Source organism: Equus caballus, chromosome 30, assembly GCF_041296265.1.
Source record: "Equus caballus isolate H_3958 breed thoroughbred chromosome 30, TB-T2T, whole genome shotgun sequence".
Classification (NCBI taxonomy): Eukaryota; Metazoa; Chordata; class Mammalia; order Perissodactyla; family Equidae; genus Equus; species Equus caballus.
This window is the reverse complement of record NC_091713.1, coordinates 8,763,278-8,782,005: the sequence shown is the minus strand read 5'-3', so window position 1 is coordinate 8,782,005 and position 18,728 is coordinate 8,763,278. Positions and strand designations below refer to the sequence as shown.

Below are 18,728 nucleotides of genomic sequence, written 5' to 3'. Positions count from 1 at the left end.
CGAGACAGTGAGAAGAGCAGATGCTCGATAATTAAATGTTTGCCCTGCCCTACAGATAGGTCATAAAAATTTACTTCTGGTAATAACTTTCCTTCTGGGCCACGCCCTTAATTTGAATTCTTTAAGGTGGAGGTAAAAGTTCCTCTTGAGCCCACAGCATCTCGATTGCCTTCAGCTCAAAATATCCCACCTGCCAAAGTGGCACATCCTGGGGAGGCCTGCGCTGAACCCCATCACTGTCCAGGATCTGTTATTCTTGATGAATAGACAAAGAGACAAGAAAAAGAATCAAAAAAATATACCAGACACTGAGGCAGCCGGTCTGAGAGCCAGGTCCTAAGTGAAATATCCATCCCAGGGGTGCAGGGACAATTTCATTCGAAAAGTGGGCAATAGCTGATGGAGAAGGAAGACAAGTAACCATTTTTAAAACAGTCACAAAGGGGCTGGCCCCATGGCCGAGTGGTTAAGTTTGCGCGCTCAGCTGTGGTGGCCCAGGGTTTCACCAGTGGGGATCCTGGGCGCGGACATGGCACCGCTCATCAGGCCGTGTTGAGGGGGCATCCCACATGCCACAACTAGAAAGACCCACAAGTAAAGTGTACAGCTATGTACTGGGGGAATTTGGGGAGAAAAAGCGAAAAAAAAAAAGAAGAAGAAGATTGGCAACACCTGTTTGCTCAGGTGCCAATATTTAAAAAAAAAAAAAAAAACAGTCACAAGCTCTGATGCGCAAAGGTATGGCTTTATCAGTAACTGAACTTTAGCCCTTGTCTCAAGCCCCTATTCTCATACAGTAGCAGAAAAGAAAAGATTCTTAACAATTTGAAGTAACACATCTCTTTTAAAACTCACTGAGTTTGTGGTAAAGCTCAATAGGGCTTTTGCCTCCAGTCCTGCATCAGGGAAGCGGGCTCCCTCTCCATGCTGGACTGTCTGCTGGTGTCTGCTGGTGGCAGAAGTCACCATGTGTTCTCTGAGCATGGCTGTGCATGACCGTCACTCCAGGGAGCTCATGACAACTTCTGCTTCTCAGCCCCAGCTCAACACTGACTGATGCTGCTGATCCTTTGACGCTCGGCCACCTCTTCCACCTGGTTCCTCCCGGGAGATCAGCAGCAGCTCAGTTGTCATCCTAGGAATTCTGTGGTTTAATTCTCTGGTACATAACAGGCACTCAACAAATATTTGTCAATTAAATGACACCAAGGGATCCTTGGTTGGCCCTTCCTCCACTCGTCACTTCCTTCCATCCTTCTCTCTGCTACCAGCCGCGACGGCTGTGCCTCAGCTTCCTTCACCTTACCAGTATATGGTTCCTATCAAAGTGAAGAGAACTTATGGTTCCAGCTGTTTAAAGAGTGCAGATTTCTGCTTCCTTACCATTAGGCTTGTTCTGAGAGCTGGAGGAAACCTACACAGTAGGTATTGTTATTATTGTACAGGTGAGAAAAATGGGGTTTGAAGTTTAAGTAACTCCCCCAGGGTCACAAAGCTGTTAAGGGATAAAGACAGGATTTAAATCTAAGCCCATCTGATTCAAAAGCTGGAGCTCTTAACCCCTCTATTCTACACTAAACTATTATTTTTGTGTTTGCTGTTTCTTTCAGATACGATGACAACGGCTTTGTTGAAGATGTTGGAGTAAATTTCATAGTGTGGGAAATACACGGCAGGGACGACTACACCTTTAACAACACTATGAAGAAGGTATGGCATCTTTGAATTTAAAAAGAATTTAGCATGCGATTAGACATGTCTTTCTATGTTAAATCTGTATGTAAATTATCTAAAGAAAATAGAACCAGTCAGCTGTGGGTAGAAAAAACATATTCTCTCTATATTAATTCTATGACTACTAAAATTCACTTATGAAGAAAGAAGCCATGTCATATAAAACACACTTAAGGGATCAGAAAAAATAAGATAATGTTTATAGTAGGATGATGCAATTATAGGTGAATATTTTCTTTTCTCTCCACACTGTATTTAATGTTTGATTATTTACGGGTCTGCCTTTGGCTTTTGGACATTCATCACATTTGTGGTAAATCATCTGGACACCCTCTAGGCTGCATCTTGACTTGTTTGCGTCATTCGACCGGCTCCATCCTCCAGGACTGGCAGATCTCGCCCTCCACGTGAACTCCCTTCTTCGGCCCTTGCACTTTGCAGGCCACGGCAGAAAGGCCTTACCACTCCCATTCACCACACTGCACTCCCAGCCCCACGTGGGGCTTTGTGCCCTTGAGGCCCCCCATCATGATGAAGCCTCTTTAGAAATTACCAGCATTGATTCCTGAGATAATACATGATACTATAAACAAATTTATATCAACAAATTTGACAACGGACAAATGGATAAAATAGACAAATGTCTTGAAAAACCAACTTACCAAAGTTTCTTGTATTCCAAGACAATTAGAAAACTAATCCCAGATGGCTTTCCTGATGAAGTCTACCAAACATTTAAGGAAAATTTTCCTTCAGCCTTCTAAAAACTCTTCCAGAGTATTAGGGTGGAGGGAGCACTTTCCAACTAACTTTGTGAATCGAGGCGGACCTGCGGAGGACATGGAAAGAAAAGAGAATCGCAAGCCCATCTGACTCATGACCATAGATACAAAACATCTGAAAAAAATACTAGCAAATCAAACTCATCAATATATTTAAAAATAACACATCGTTTCACTTATTTCATAAATGAAAGATTGGGATATCATTTGAAAATCAAATGAATCCACTGTATTAACAGAATAAGGAAGAAAAGGCATAAGATTATTGTAACAGTTGACGAAAAGTCATTTGATTAAAAAAATTTTCCATATGTAACATTATTTTAAAAATAAATCTTAGAAAATTATAAATAGGTAGTAACTACACTAATAAAATGTAGATACCAAAAAACTATAGAAAACATGATATTTAGCAGTGAAAATGTGAAAGCCTTCTCTCTGAAATCAGAATACAACATTGTTCTGATTTTTGTAACGAGGCAAACAATAAACAATAAAAATAGGTTAAACGTGTAAGGACTGGAAAGAAAGAAAGAAAACTGTCATATTCACAGACTACTTGACTGTTCACGTGAAACAAAGTGAATACGTGAGTTTAAGAAGTTCTCTCCATACAGGGTTGAATTATGTTAAGTGAAATAAGCCAGCAAGAGAAAGATAATCTGTGTATGACTCCACTCATATGAGGAATTTAAAACTATGGACCAAGAACAGTTTAGTGGATACCAGGGGAAAGGTGGGGTGGGGGGGTGGGCACAAAGGGTGAAGTGGTGCACCTACAACATGACTGACAAACATTAATGTACAATTGAAATTTCACAAGATTGTAACCTATCAATAACGCAATAAAAAAAATAATAAAAAAAAAAGAAGAAGTTCTCTCCATACAGGGTCCATATGTGAAAGTCAACTGTTCCTCTATATATAAGCAAACACTTAAATAGTGAAAAAGTTTTAAATATGTAATTTTCAATGACATTAAAATATATTAAATACTTAGGGGTAAATTGGTATGTTATATATATGTAACATCTTTTGACAGAGTGGTTGTTTAAATGAAGCCCAGACATGGAAGTCAATGACTACACTTAACAAGCACCTGCCACTAGAAGATGCCTGGGGACCGGAGGTAAGAAGAACGTTGCCTTTCACATTGTCTATTTATAGTAACTGGTTTGGCATTTCGGTATTAACGAAAGCTTAATGGAAACACTTTGGATTTAAATTTGTTTTGGTAAATCAAATCAAATTTTCTATTGGATTATACTATGATTTCAAAAATGCTTCATCTTAATTTCTCTTTGACCTTCTGTTGCTTTTGTGTTCCTAACAATTTTGTTTTAATTTTCTCTGCTGAAAATCTGTGTGTGCAGATTATTAAACATCTGACAAACACGTGAAAGCACTGATAGTGAGTCTTTCTAAAGAATGCCTGAAGCTTCAATTCTTGTGTAACTGAAAGATCATCTCTGAATGCCACTTATCCATCCTATACTGTTTTTAACTTTTTGCAATTGAATTTTCCTGAATTGAAATTAATTTATGTTATTTGGAGAATCAAACCGTATCTCATGAACTAAAAGTGGCATATAAGGTACCTCAGCCTGTAAAATGTAAACCCTGCCATAAAAATGTTACTTTCCTCTATGTCGGAATCTATGCATGCCAAGACAGAGAAATATACAAACGATGGGTGTTGTCCTGTGTATTCCCAACTCCACTTTTCATCAACAACATAACCCAGCAGCTCTACTCTAACAATCCTTCAACCCCAACATAACCTTCAACCCACTGATCCTGCCCCCCTCATTCACCCCCAGGTCTCTTTTCCTGCTTTATATCCAGCTTAAATTCCAGAGTCAATAATTGTATCACTCTATTAATATATATCCTCATTTCCTTTGCCTTCCTCTCACCTGTTCACATGTGTGACTACATCACAACCCTGGTTAAATTCAACTATCCACCTTCCCATGCTGACTTGTTTCACTTTAATTTCATGATTTAAATGGTCCCATAACACTACCCAGCAAACATAACTGTATTTCTGTAGTTCATTCCCTCTCCCCCTCTCATAAATAGCTATTGCATATTTTCTCCTCTCTTCTAAAATCTCAACACCTCTTCCCCCATCCTCATTCTTATCTAATGAACTTGCTTCCTACATAACCAAGAAAAGTATGGTAGTTATTAAACCTGGTGCTAGATCCCATTATTTAATATTATTTAAAGAAGCAAATATTATTAAATGTGCAATATGTTGCCATATTGTTTTTAATATTTTGACAATTATAATTCTTCAAAACTAGTTTTCCTTGTAATGCAACTTACTTTATATTAAGTTTTTATAAACATTATTCTGAGAAGATGTCCATAATAATCCATAGGCTTCCCCAGAGGTTAGGAACCCCAGGTATAGATAGAAAAATAGAAGGACTACTCAGCCATAAAAAAGGACAAAATCGTCCCATTCGCATCAACATGGATGGAACCTGAGGGTATTTTGTTAAGAGAAATAAGCCAGACAGAGAAAGACAAACTCTGTATGACTCCACTCATAGGTGGAAGTTAACATATAGACAAGGAGAACTGATCAGTGGTTACCAGGGGAAAGGGGGGGGGGGTGGAGGGAGGGCACAAAGGGTGAAGTGGTGTACCCACAACATGACTAACAATAATGTACAACTGAAATTTCACAAGGTTGTAAACTATCATAATCTTAATTTTAAAAAAAAATAGAAGGACTAAACCTTGAGTCATTCTAACATTTAAAGATTCGGGAAATGAGGAGGGGCAGAGGAGATGAAAAAGGAATAATCCAAGAAGCAGGAGGAAAACCAGGTGAGCGTGGTGTTCGGAACATCATGAAAAGCAAATCTTACAGGAAGGAGGGAGGGATCAACTGTATCAAATCCACAACTGAGATAGGTCAACTATGATGACGATTGAAAATTGATCATTTACTTTAGCAACATGGAGATAACAAGTAACCTTGACAGGATTGGTTTTGGTGAATAGTGAGAGACAAGCCTTACCGAAGTGGGTTTAATTAGGTTGGAGAAAAAGAATTCAAAGCAGCAACTCTGATGAAAAGTTTTGCAGTAAAGGGGAGAAAGAAATAGTGTAGTAGCTGGAAAGCAATGGGGTGAAGAGAGGGTCTTATTTTTTTTATAAGTTGAGAGAAATAACCTCATGATTACTGATGGGAATGTTCCAACAAAAAAGAAAAATGATGATCATTCAACTAGCATCTCAAACCTAGCATGTCCGAAACTGAGCTCCTGACATCCACCTTCCAAACATACTCCTCTAACATTCTTCCCCACCTCGGTTAATGGAAATTCCATCCTTCCAGTATACTCAGGATAAAGGCTCTAAGTGTCATCTTATGCTCCACATTTGGCCTTTCAGAAAATCTTGTTGGCTCTTCCTTCAAAGTATATTCTGAATTTTGTCACTCTTCGCCACCCCAATTGCCACTGCTGTGCTCCAAGCCACCATCACCAATGATCTGGGTTATAACCACAGCCTCCTAACTGGGCTCCCTGCTTCAGCCTTGCCCACCATGAATCTATTCACAACACAGCAGCTAGGGTGATCCTACTAAAACATAAATGAGAACATGTCACTCTTCTGCTCAACACCATGTAATGGTTCCCATCTCACTTAGAGTTATGACAAGGCCTACGTGACCTACTGCCCACCCCACCCCATCAGGACTAGCTAGCTCTTTTCTTCAGGTCTTTACTGAAAAATCAACTAGTCAATGAAGACTTCCCTTGCCACTCTGTCGAAAAAGTTAAACATCACCCCATGACAGTCCATATCCCCATTCCCTGTTTTCTGTAATGTCATTAGCACTTATAACTTTCTGATACATTACACAGTATACCGATTTATCCTATTTATTAACGGGTTTCCCACCAGAATGTGGGCTACATAAGGGAAGGGAATTTTTTTTTGTTAGCTGGTGCATCCTCAGTAACTAATCCACTATGCATGCTCAATAAATATTTGTGCAAATAATTAATCAATTATAGGTCACCCACCTATTATAAAGAGTATTATCCCACTATTAAAAAATCATAAGGAATTAAACTAGTAATGGAATCAGTTAAACACAAAACTCACCCTCCTACTGTTTGTTTTTTTTTTTTTAAGATTGGCACCTGAGCTAACATCTGTTGCCAATCTGGTTTTCTTTTTCTTTCTTCTTCTTCTCCCCAAAGACCCCCCAGTACATAGTTGTATATTCTAGTTGTAGGTCTTTCTGGTTGTGCTATGTGTAGGATGCCACCTCAGCATGGCTTGATGAGTGGTGCCATGTCCATACCCAGGATTGGAACTGGCGAAACCCGAAGCGGTGCGTGCGAACTTAACCACTCGGCCACGGGGCTGGCCCCGTCCTGACTTTTTTGTTGAAGGGCATCCAAGAGTCTGGGGTTGAGATTAGGTGTCAGTGATACTCTATGTGCCAAAATCTCATGGAGGTCACCCAAATGTCCTAAGATTCTGCCAAAATAACATATTCCTAGGAAGCAATGAGTCACCTGGTAATTGACAGTCGTGGAGCTTGCCTCAATCAGTGTAATATTGTGCTGTGGTTCCCACATTTTACAATCAACAGAGGACTTGCTAAAACAGATCGCTGGGCCCAACCTCCAAAGTTTCTGAATCAGTAGATCTGGGGTGGGGCCACAAATTTTGCATTTCTAACAAGTTCCCAGGGGACACTGATGCTCTGGGGACCACAATTAAGAACCATTGAAATAGTTCTCACATTCTAGAAAGAGTCTGAAGTGCCCACACCAGGCCCTAAATGTTCGATTCTACTGCATGAGAAACACAAAGCTCACCACTAAAGGGGTGAATTCAGTCTGGAGTCTGAATATAATAGAAGGCAGGCACCTGCAAAAAGACTAGTTAGGTCCTGGTAAGTGAGGCTGCCCTTGCTGAAGGATGTCACCATATACTAACTCAGCATGGCAATCAGAGGCACTCTCTTCCTGAAACATAAGACACCTAGAATGAAATAGCCCTCCGATGCGTGGAGCTGCGCTGACTGCTACATAGTCCTTCAGATCCTACAAGGATGAAGGACACTTACATAAACAATCTTGGAAGTAGCTCCACAGACTGTAAATTTTCAGGAGAAAAACTGAAGGACTCATAAGCGAAAGTGGCATTTTCACAGGTTCTTTCAAGTTAACGTTAGAGCTTGAGAAGGAAAGAGAAAATGTGGGCACTGAATGGCTGGCTACGTACATCTAACTCAGGGTGGGAGTTGAGTTTCTGGACGTGACTGGCACACTAACCTGAGAAGTCCTCACCTAGAAATAAAGGGTGATTCATGAGGCGAGGGAAGATTTGGTTTTTCGTAGATTACATAACTTGATCAAATAAACTTTCAACTCCAAAAGAAGGGGGTAAAACGAATAATTGAAAAAAAAGTGTGATAACAGGAAATATCAGGTATGACCAAAAAATAGGAACAACAGTCAGTGGGTATCATCATTCTCATTAGAAAATAACTAGGTAGGAAATTAGAAACAATATAAATATTCCCAGGTGTCTATATACAAAAAAGACAGATAATGCTAGAAGATGCATATGTCCTTTTAGCAGTGCTCTGTTGTGATGATATAGGTCCGATCCTGCACATATTCTGCATACACCACGTATTCTTTCAATTAAGCTCATGGTCCCATGTGTTAACTAACTTGGTTGAACAAGAAGTTCACAGGCCAGTTTTGACCTGGAAGAACCCTCCACCAGAAAACGAAAAAAAGATGTATCGTATTTTCAAATTAGGATACATCAAAAAAATGAGTGGTTGCCAGAGGTGCAGGGTGTGGATGAAATAGGTGAGGGGGTCAAAAGGTGCAAACTTCCATTTATAAAATAAATAAGTCATAGGGATGTGATGCACAGCATGGCAACTGTAATGAATAACACTGTATTGCGTATTTGAAAGTTGCTAAGAGTAGATCTCAAAAGTTCTCATCGTAAGAAAAAGTATTCATAACTGTGTGGTAATGGATATTAACTAGACATTGTGGTGATCATTTTGCAATATATACAAATATCAAATCATTATATTACACACCTGAAACTAATATAATGTTATGTCAATTATGGCTCAATACAAATAAATAAATAAATACACAAATAACACAGAGAAAGGCAGAAATGGGTTTTTCAATGTCCAAAGGAATAATAATAATAATAATAATGAGCCTCTTGTTTTTTGTATTTTGTGGTTTATCAAGATATACAGTAACACCTATTAAATTAAAGAAAATCACCAAGAGTTTTAGGGATGACTTATAATTAAAACATTATTATAGAATGATTCACCTATATAAAAGAAAATGACCTGCTAAGAAGGGAAGGAAAGTAATTTTCAGTGTGAAGGTAATATTCACCTTCAAAACAATTCACACAGGAGGGCAAATCCTGGAGTGTATGCAAATAAAGATAAAATGAGAGTGCTATACAAGGGGTCATTACATACACCAGAGATTATGTCACCAAATACAGAGGCTATATGATCTGTTCCTGATTATCTCCAAAACCAAGTAGACTTAAGAAAGAATACTGTATCTGCAACACCATTGTACTGGCAAATGTCAACATGGAGGGAGACTGTGAGGACAGAACAGGAAATAAATACCACTTGAATAAATCAAACAGGAGTTACTCACTCAAAGGCTAGAGAAAGAACTTAGTCACACTGAGAATACATGACAGAGAGATGAGCAATGTTATCCATGATGGATGGAAGCACAAACTTCTGGGCCCCAAAAGATAGGTGGAGAAAACAATGAAGGATGTTGACAGCCAACAGTTCGGGCACATCCAGAGTAATTGCCCCACAAGGCATCTCATTCCATCCAATAAGAAGCCTCCCAGACAGCAGGTGCTTGAGGAGGAATCCTTTAAGTTGGGCGTGAAAGCATACAGGACCTACAAGAACCTCGGCTCAGAAATCTGTAAGTTTTAACAATCGTTTTCTTAGCTTTAACAAAGTGACTTTAAAAGATATAGGCTCATTTCATCTGTGCTTTTAAAAAGGGGGACAGGAGATAAGTATTCTTTCTAGTTTGTATCTTGAGACACCCCCCACCCAGACACAGTAGTGGTAATGGAGGTAAATAAAAGTCCTAGGAGAAGACAAAAACCCAAATATACTCCACTTTGACTATGGTATCCATACCTTATGACCAAAATAGTGTCTGTCCCCAAATTAAGCATCCTTGGAGGATTTTGTGCTTTTTTTGATTTAGGGAAATAATATGCTTACGTACTCTCAACACCCAAATTTATTATTGTTTGCAAATAAAAAATAAATACAGCATTTGCTTTCATTAAGCTTCACTTTTTATCAAACTTTAACCCAATATAGCCTCTAAAAATACTATACAGAAATAAAATGGTAGAATAGAAGGGAATAGTCATTACATTGCTAAATAATTTTCCAAGATAAATATATGAGAATATAATCTTGTTCATTAAAGTCAAAAAATGACCTTGAGGTTTTTGTCTTTGTTTCCTGTTCAGAACTATAAGCACTGTTTTTCTTATGCTATTGGAAAGCCGGGAGACTTAAATCAACCATATGAGATTATCAACAAGTCTAACCATAACCATTTAGTTTGGCCCGTGGACCATTCCGGAATGTATGTGTTTCGTGTGAAGATCCTGGATCCAAACTATAGGTGAATACAAATGTTTTATTATAATAGTTTTAGCATTAGTTCCTCAAAATTAAATTTTTATTTTCTTGATTTAATTGGAGATCATCCAGATATCCAATTATTGTTATTATTTACATATTTACTTTTTCATCTTGTAGCAATCACATTAGACATTCTATGGGGGTGGGAGGTAAGAGTTCATGTTAAACACTGATTAGGTTAGTCAATTCACAATTGCATTCTGAGTACTTTACAATGCTCCATTGCTGTGATAGATGCAAATATAACAGCAGCACAGTCTCAGCCTTCAAGGTGCTTATACTTAAATTAGTTGGAGGAGGAGTGGGGGTACACACACAAATCAAGGGAGGTTAAATCAGAGCAAATACATGCGATATTTTCCAAATATCATCATTTGCATTATTGATAGGCACAATAATAACTCAGAGATGGGAAAGATCAATGCTATTTTGAGCATCAGAAGGAAACCTCCTGGAGAATATGGAACATTAGTAGGATTTACATTGCAAAGGACTAGGATCCACCCTTCAGGTGACAGAAACCACACTAATCATGGAATGGAGTTGAACATAGTATCCTGTCTATGGCTCGGCTCCTGGAGTCATGAAGGAGGGTGGAAAATACCTTGAGTGAGGAAGGTAGAAACAAAGGAAGCAGAGTAATTTACGACAATTCATCATGTTGAAGTCAATTTCAAACCATGACCTAGAGAGCTTCTTGAGCATCTTTACCAGGGGAGTGTTGTGATAAAAGTCCAGTTCTAGGAAAACTAGCCTGAGAATAGTATAAAGAATGGTATAAAGGGAAAAACACTGTACACAGATAAATGAGAAGAGTGAAGTTAACAAGGAAAGAGGTCAAAGGAAGGCCTGGTGGCAATAAGAACAGAAAGAAAGGAGAAAGTCTAATAAATATGTTTCCAGAAATGAGAGATTTTGTTGATCTGATGTGGCAAGTGAAGGAAAAGAAGGATTCGATATGGTCTCAAGTTTTCTAGACTAGGTGATCAAAAATTATGGAATTTTCCTTGACCAAAATAGATAATGGGGTGGTTTATCTTTGAGAGAAGTACTGAGATAAGAGTCTTGACTTTGCATTTGAGGGGACAATGAAATATGAGTGAAGATGCCTGATAAACAGTTAAATTCTGATTTGGGCCTTGAGTTGGAAGGAATAGCTGATGATAAAGAATTGAAAATACAAAAGTGGGTGTCTTGAGGGAGATAGGAAAAGGGACTCAGCAGAAAGCTCCACAAATAAAAGAAAAAATGAAGAGAAAAAATAGAAAGTTAATAGGAAAACCTAGTAAAACAGGACATTTAAATGTGATTCTCTTCACTTTGTAGTTTGAACAGAAGCCCCAAAACCAGTTTATCCCCTGTCCTAAAACTGATCATCAATGCAGGATTTGAAAAGAGGACGTCCCAAAACTGGTCCCTTCCCACAATGAGCTATTTCAGAGAAGGCTGGGAGCTCATAAGAAAGACTAATAGTGAGGATTTCTTCTGAGAGTTTTCTGAATGCTGTGCATTTCCCCTCCTCCACCCAAGTAAGTGGGGCTTCAGAGAACCACTCAGGAAAACTAACATAGGTCTCTTGGTTTGAAGACGGGGGAGCAAAGACTATTCCTACCTCTTATCTAGAAAGTTTGAAAGTAAAAGGCTGCCTACAGGTACATTGATAATAGGAAGGCTAAAGAGTGATATAGTGCATGGAAACAGGGCTTTCACCAATGTGCGAGAAAATGTGTGCACTTTCAGCTGGGTGCAAATATGAACCCCAGGAAAGGAAACTGAACTTGGGTCATCACGAAAGGTCATCCCTACCCAACTCAAGGTTGAGGTGATCCCAAATAGAGACAATGGGTGGGGAAAACCATAGGAAGCCAGGAGCTGAGGAGTGATTGGCAAATGGCCAGACAGAGAACATATCGTCTAAATCCTGGAACATCAGGTGACATTTCCAGTTACAAGATGAGAGTGTATGAAGAACCCATTCTGTGTGTTGGATGTCGGAGTCCTAGCTCTCTCCTCTCAAGAGAAAAAGCTAATATTTGGGCATCCAATACACAAAAGCCCTCAGCCACATAAAATTTTGATTTTTTCCTCCTACATGTACCCAATTCTGAGTTCTGAAACAGCAGCTAGCAAGTGGAAGAGGAAGTTTAAGGATAAAATAAGAAAATGAATGGCCACACTCATCTCCCCAGTGCTACCTCTTAAGCACGATTCAGGCCCAACCTTGAGGAAAGAAGGTTTTCAATGTTTGAAAGACTAAAGTTTTATATGTAGTTTGGACTAGGCTTTTTATTACCTGAAAACTTCTGCTCAATATTTTATCCAGGGGCAGAGAAGAACAATTTACAGAGAATTTGTTTAAAGGGATAATGATGAGATAGAATAAAATTTTTATTTCACTCTAAAAAGTTGAAGAAATATACTAAGACATGGCAACATCACTTAAGTCAAGAAGCAAGAAAATTTCTGGTAGGAAGAACAAAAAATGTCATAGAGTCTGGGGTCACCATTAATAGAAGAGTTTCACAAAACACTAACTTCAAGAGATATACGCACCTCCATGTTCATTACAGCATTATTTACAACAGCCAAGACATTGAAGCAAACTAAGTGTCCATCAATGAATGAGTAGATAAAGGAAAAGAAAATATATATATATGGAGGAATATTATTCAGCCATGAAAAGGGAAATTCTCCACATTAAAAAAACAAGAAAAATCTCAAATAAAAAACCTAACTTTATACCACAAGTAACCAGAAAAAGAAGAACAAACAAAGCCCAGGAAAGGAAGGAAATAACAATGATCAGAGTGGAAATAAATGAAATAGAGACTAAAAAGACAATAGAAAAGAGCAATGAAACTAAGAGCTGATTTTTTGAAAAGATAAACAAAATAGAGAAGGCTTTAGCTAGACTCAATAAGAAAGAAGGAGAGAGGATACAAATAAATAAAATCAGACATGAAAGAGATGTTACAACTGATACCACAGAAACACATAGGATCACAAGAGAATACTATGTACAATCATCTGCCAACAAGTTGGACAACCTAGAAGAAATGGATAAATTCCTAGAAAAATATAACTGACCAAGACTGAATTATGAAGAAATACAAAATCTGAACAGATTGATTACTAGTAAGGAGATTGAATCAGTAAGAAAAAACCTCCCAACAAACAAAAGTCCAGGACCAGACGGCTGCACTAGTGAATTCTACCAAACCTTTACAGAAGAGTTAATACCAATCCTTCTCAAACTCTTCCAAAAAATACAAGAGGAGGGAAATCTTCCAGACTCATTTTATGAGGCCAGCATTATCCTGATAACAAAGCCAGACAAGGATGCCACAAGAAAAGAAACTTACAGGTCAATATCCCTGATGAACACAGATGCAAAAATTCTCTACTAAATATTAGCAAACTAAATTCAACAATACATTAAAAGGATCACACATCATGATCAAGTGGGATTTATACCAGGGACACAAAGATGGTTTGATATCCACAAATCAATTAGTGTGATACACCACATTAGCAAAATGAAGGATAAAAATCATATGATCATCTCAATAGATGCAGACAAAGCATTTGACAAAATTCAACATTCATTTATGATAAAAACTCTCAACCAAGTGGGCATAGAGGGAATGTACCTCAACATAATAAAGGCCGTATTTGGCAAGCCCACAGCTAACATCAGACTCAATAGTGAAAGGTGAAAGCCTTTCCTCTAAGATCAGGAACGAAACAAAGATGCCCACTCTTGCCCACTACTTTTATTCAACGTCGTATTGGAATTCCTATCCAGAGTAATTACATAAGGAAAAGAAATAAAAGTCATCCAAACTGGAAAAAAAGTAAAACTGTCACTATTTGCAGATGACATGACAGTATATATAGAAAATGCTAAAGACTCCATCAAAAATCTGCTAGAACTAATAAATGAATTCAGTAAAGTTGCAAGACACAAAATCAATACAGTCATGTGCCACATAATGACATTTTGGTCAACAATGGATGCATACACAATAGAGGTCCCATAAGATTAGTACCATAAAGCCTAGGTGTGTAGTAGGCCATACACCCTATGATGTTCACATAATGACAAAATTGTTAAACAATGCATTTCTCAGAACAAATCCCCATCAAGTGACACATGACTAAATACAAAATTCAATTGTTTCTATACTCTAATAATGAACTATCAGAAAGAGAAATTAAGAAAATAATCCCACTTATAACTGCATCAAAAAGAGTAAAATACCTAGGAATAAATTTAACCAAAGAGGTGAAAAATCTGTAACTGAAAACTATAAGATGTTGATGAAAGAAACTGAAGAAGACACAAATAAATGGAAAGATATTCTATGCTCACGGATTGGAACAATTAATATTGTTAAAATGTCCATACTACCCAAAGCAATCTACAGATTCAATGCAATCTCTATCAAAATTCCAAAGGCATTTTTCACAGAAATACACAAAACTATCCTAAATTTCTATAGAGGCACAAAGGACCCTGAATAGCCAAAGCAATCATGAGAAAGAAGAACATAGCTGGAGGTATCACACTTCCTGACTTCAAACTACAGCCATACCTCATTTTATTTGCTTCACTTTATTGCACTTCACAGATACAGTGTTTTTTACATATTGAAGGTTTGTGGCAACCTTGTCTTGAGCATGTCTCCTGGCACCATTTTTCCAACAGCCTTTGCTCACTTCATGTCCCTGTGTCACATTCCGGTAATTCTCACAATATTTCAAACTTTTTCGTGATCATCAGATTTGTTATGGTGATCTGTGATCAGTGATCTTTGATGTTACTATTGTCATTGTTTTGGGGTGGCATGAACTGTGCCCGTATAAGTCGGAGAACTTAATCACACAACGTGTGTGTTCTGACTGCTCCGCTGACTGGCTGTTCCTCTGTCTCTTCCCTCTCCTCAGGCTTCCTTGTTCCCTGGGACACAGCAATATTGAAATTAAGCCAGTTAATAACCCTACAATGGCCTCTTAAGTGTTCAAGTGAAAGGAAGAGGTGCCCATATTTCCCTTTAAATCAAAAGCTAGAGGTGATTAAGCTTAGTGAGGAAGGCGTGTTGAAAGCTGAGATAGGCTGAAAGCTAGGCCTCTTGCACCAAACAGTTAGCCAAGTTATGAATGCAGAGGAAAAGTTCTTGAAGGAAATTAAAAGTGCTGCCCCAGTGAACACACAATGATAAGAAAGTGAAACAGCCTTATTGCTGATATGGAGAAAGCTTTAGTGGTCTGGATAGAAGAGCAAACCAGCCATAGCATTCCCTTAAACCAAAGCCTGCTACAGAGAAAGGCCCTCACTCTCTTCAATTCAATGAAGGCTGAGAGGTGAGGAAGCTGCAGAAGAAAAGTTTGAAGTCTGCAGAGGTTGGTTCATGAGGTTTCAGGAAAGAAGCGTCTCCATAACGTAAAAGTGCAGGTGAAGCAGCAAGTGCCGAAGTTCTCCAGAAGATCTAGCTGAGATCACTAATGAACGTGGCTGCACTAAACAACAGATTTCCCAGGCAGATGAAACAGCCTTACATTGGAACAAGATGCCGTCTGGGACTTTCACAGCCAGAGAGAAGTCAAGGCCTGGCTTCAAAGCATCAAAGGTCAGGTTAATTCTCTTGTTAGGGCTAATGCAACTCGTGAATTCAAGTTGGATCCAGTGCTCATTTACCACACTGGAAATCCTAGGGACCTTAAGAATCGTGCTACATCTAGCCTGCTTGTGCTCTGCAAATAGAACAACAAAGCCTGGATGTCAGCACATCTGTTTACAACACGGTTTACTGAATATTTTCAGTCCACTTTTGAGACCAACTGCTCAGAAAAAATGACTCCTTTCAAAATATTACTGCTCATTGACAAGGCACCTAGTTACCCAAGAGCTCTGATGGAGATGTACAATGAGATGGATGTTGTTTTCATGCCTGCTAACACAGCATCCATTCTGTAGCCCATGGATGAAGGAGTAATTTCAACTTTAAGGTCTTATTTAAGAAATACATTTTGTTAAGGGTCTAGCTACCATAGATAGTGACTCCCCTCATGGATCTGGGCAAAGTCAGTTGAAAACCTTCTGGAAAAGATTCAGAATTCTAGATGCCATTAAGAACGTTCATGATTCATGGGAAGAGGTCAAAACATCAACATTAACAGGAGTTTGGAAGACATTAATTCCAACCCTTATGGATAAGTTTAAGGGGTTCAAGACTTCAGTGGAGGAAGTAACTGCAGATGTGGGTGGAAATATCAAGAGAACTAGAATTGGAGCCTGAAGATGTGACTTGATTGCCACAATTTCATGATAAACTTTAACAGATGAGGAGTTGCTTCTTATGGATGAGCAAAAAAGAAGCTTCTTGAGATGGACCTTACTCTTGGTGAAGATGCTGTGAAGATTATTGAAATGACAACAAAGGACTTAGAATATTTCATAAATTTAGTTGATAAAGCAGTAGCAGAGTTTGAGAGGATTGACTATAATGTTGAATATTCTACTGTGGGTAAAATGCTATCAAACAGCATTGCATGCTACAAAGAAATTGTTTGTGAAAGGAAGAGTCAATCAATGCCACAATCTTCACTGTTGTCTTATTTTAAGATGTTGCCGCAGCCACCCCACCTTCAGCAATCACCACCCTGATCAAGCAGTCATCAACATCCAGGCAAGACCGTCCAGGCAAAAAGATTAGGACTCGCTGAAGGCTCAGATGATTTAGCATTTTTTAGCCATAGAGTGTTTTTTAATTAAGGTATGTACATTGTTTTTTAGACATAATGTTATTGTACACCTAACAGACTACAGTATAGTATAAACATAACTTTTGTATGCACTGGGAAACCAAAAAATTTGTGTGACTCACTTTATTGTGATATTTGCTTTATTGCAGTGGTCTAGAACTGAACTCACAATACATCCAAGGTATGCCTGAATATTACAAAGCTACAGTAACCAAAACAGTATAAATTTGGCATAAAAACAGGCACAGAGATCAATGGAATGGAATAGAGAGCCCAGAAATAAACTCGCACATATATAGTCAATTAATTTATGAAAAAGTGTCAAGAATATACAATGGGGAAAGGACACTCTCTTCAATAAATGGTGCTGGGAAAACTGGACAGCCACATGCAAAAGAATGAAACTGGACCACTATCTTACACTACACACAAAAATTAACTCAAAATGGACTAAAGACTTGAACATAGAGACTGGCCCAGTGGCATCGTGGTTAAGTGCACGTGCTCCGCTTTTGCAGCCAGGGGTTCACAGGTTCAGATCCCAGGGGCCGACCAACACTCCACTCATCAAGCCATGCTGTGGCAGCGTCCCACATATAAAATATAGGAAGACTGGCACAGATGGTAGCTCAGGGCCAATCTTCCTCACAAAAAAAGAAAAAAGACCTGAAACCATAAAACTCCCAGAAGAAAACATAGGTAGTAAGCTCCTTGACAGCAGTCTTGGCAATGATTTCTTTAGATTTGACACCAAAAGCAAAAGCAACAAAAGCAAAAATAAACAAGCGTTAATAGATCAAACTAAAAAGCTTCTGCACAGCAAAGGAAACCATCAACAAAACAAAAAGGCAATGTATGGAATGGGAGACAATATTTGCAAACCATGTATCTGATAAGGGGTTAACATACAAAATACATAAAGAACTCATATGGGGCTGGCCCAGTGGTGCAGCAGTTAAGTGCACACGTTCTGCTTCAGCAGCCCAGGGTTCGCCACTTCAGATCCTGGGTGTGGACATGGCACCGCTTGGCAAGCCATGCTGTGGCAGGTGTCCTGCATATAAAGTAGAGGAAGATGGGCACAGATGTTAGCTCAGGGCCAGTCTTCCTCAGCAAAAAGAGGAGGATTGGCAGAAGATGTTAGCTCAGGGCTAATCTTCCTCAAAAAAAAAAAGAAAAGAAAAGAACTCATACAACTCAATAGCAGGAAACAAACAATCGAGTTTAAAAATGGGCAGAGGATCTGAACAGACATTTTCCAAAGAAGACATACAGATGGCCAACAGGTACATGAAAATATGCTCAGCGTGGCTAATCATCAGGGAAATGTAAATCAAAATCACAGTGAGATATCACTTCATACCTGTTACAATGGCTATCATCAAAAAGACAAGAGATAACACTGATGGTGAGGATGTGGAGAAAAGAAAAACCTTGTGAACCGTTGGTGGAAAAGTAAACTGGTGCAGCCACTATGGGAAACAGTATGGAGATTCCTCAAAAAATTAAAAATAGAAATACCACATGATCCAGCAATTCTACTTCTGGGTATTTATCTGAAGAAAACGAAAATACAAATTTGAAAAGATATATGTGCCACCACGTTCACTGCAGCATTATTTACAATAGCCAAGATATGGAAACAACCTAAGTGTCCATCAACAGATAAATAGATAAAGAAAATATGGTATATATACAATGGAATATTA

At 38.6% G+C, this 18,728-nt stretch overlaps 1 protein-coding gene across 15 annotated transcripts in view; it reads left to right on the top strand.

The window, feature by feature from the left end:
* The window catches only part of CATSPERE (catsper channel auxiliary subunit epsilon), a 263,745-nt gene that overhangs the window by 235,383 nt on the left and 9,634 nt on the right, over positions 1-18,728 (top strand). For 14 of the 15 annotated variants that reach the window (XM_070255679.1, XM_023632530.2, XM_070255686.1 and 11 more), the window contains 3 exons: positions 1,611-1,710; positions 3,559-3,645; positions 10,077-10,234. In XM_070255679.1, coding sequence (XP_070111780.1) covers positions 1,611-1,710; positions 3,559-3,645; positions 10,077-10,234 — 345 coding nt within the window. The remainder of the gene's footprint in view (positions 1-1,610; positions 1,711-3,558; positions 3,646-10,076; positions 10,235-18,728) is intronic. The other variant, XM_070255680.1, reaches the window with a different exon arrangement.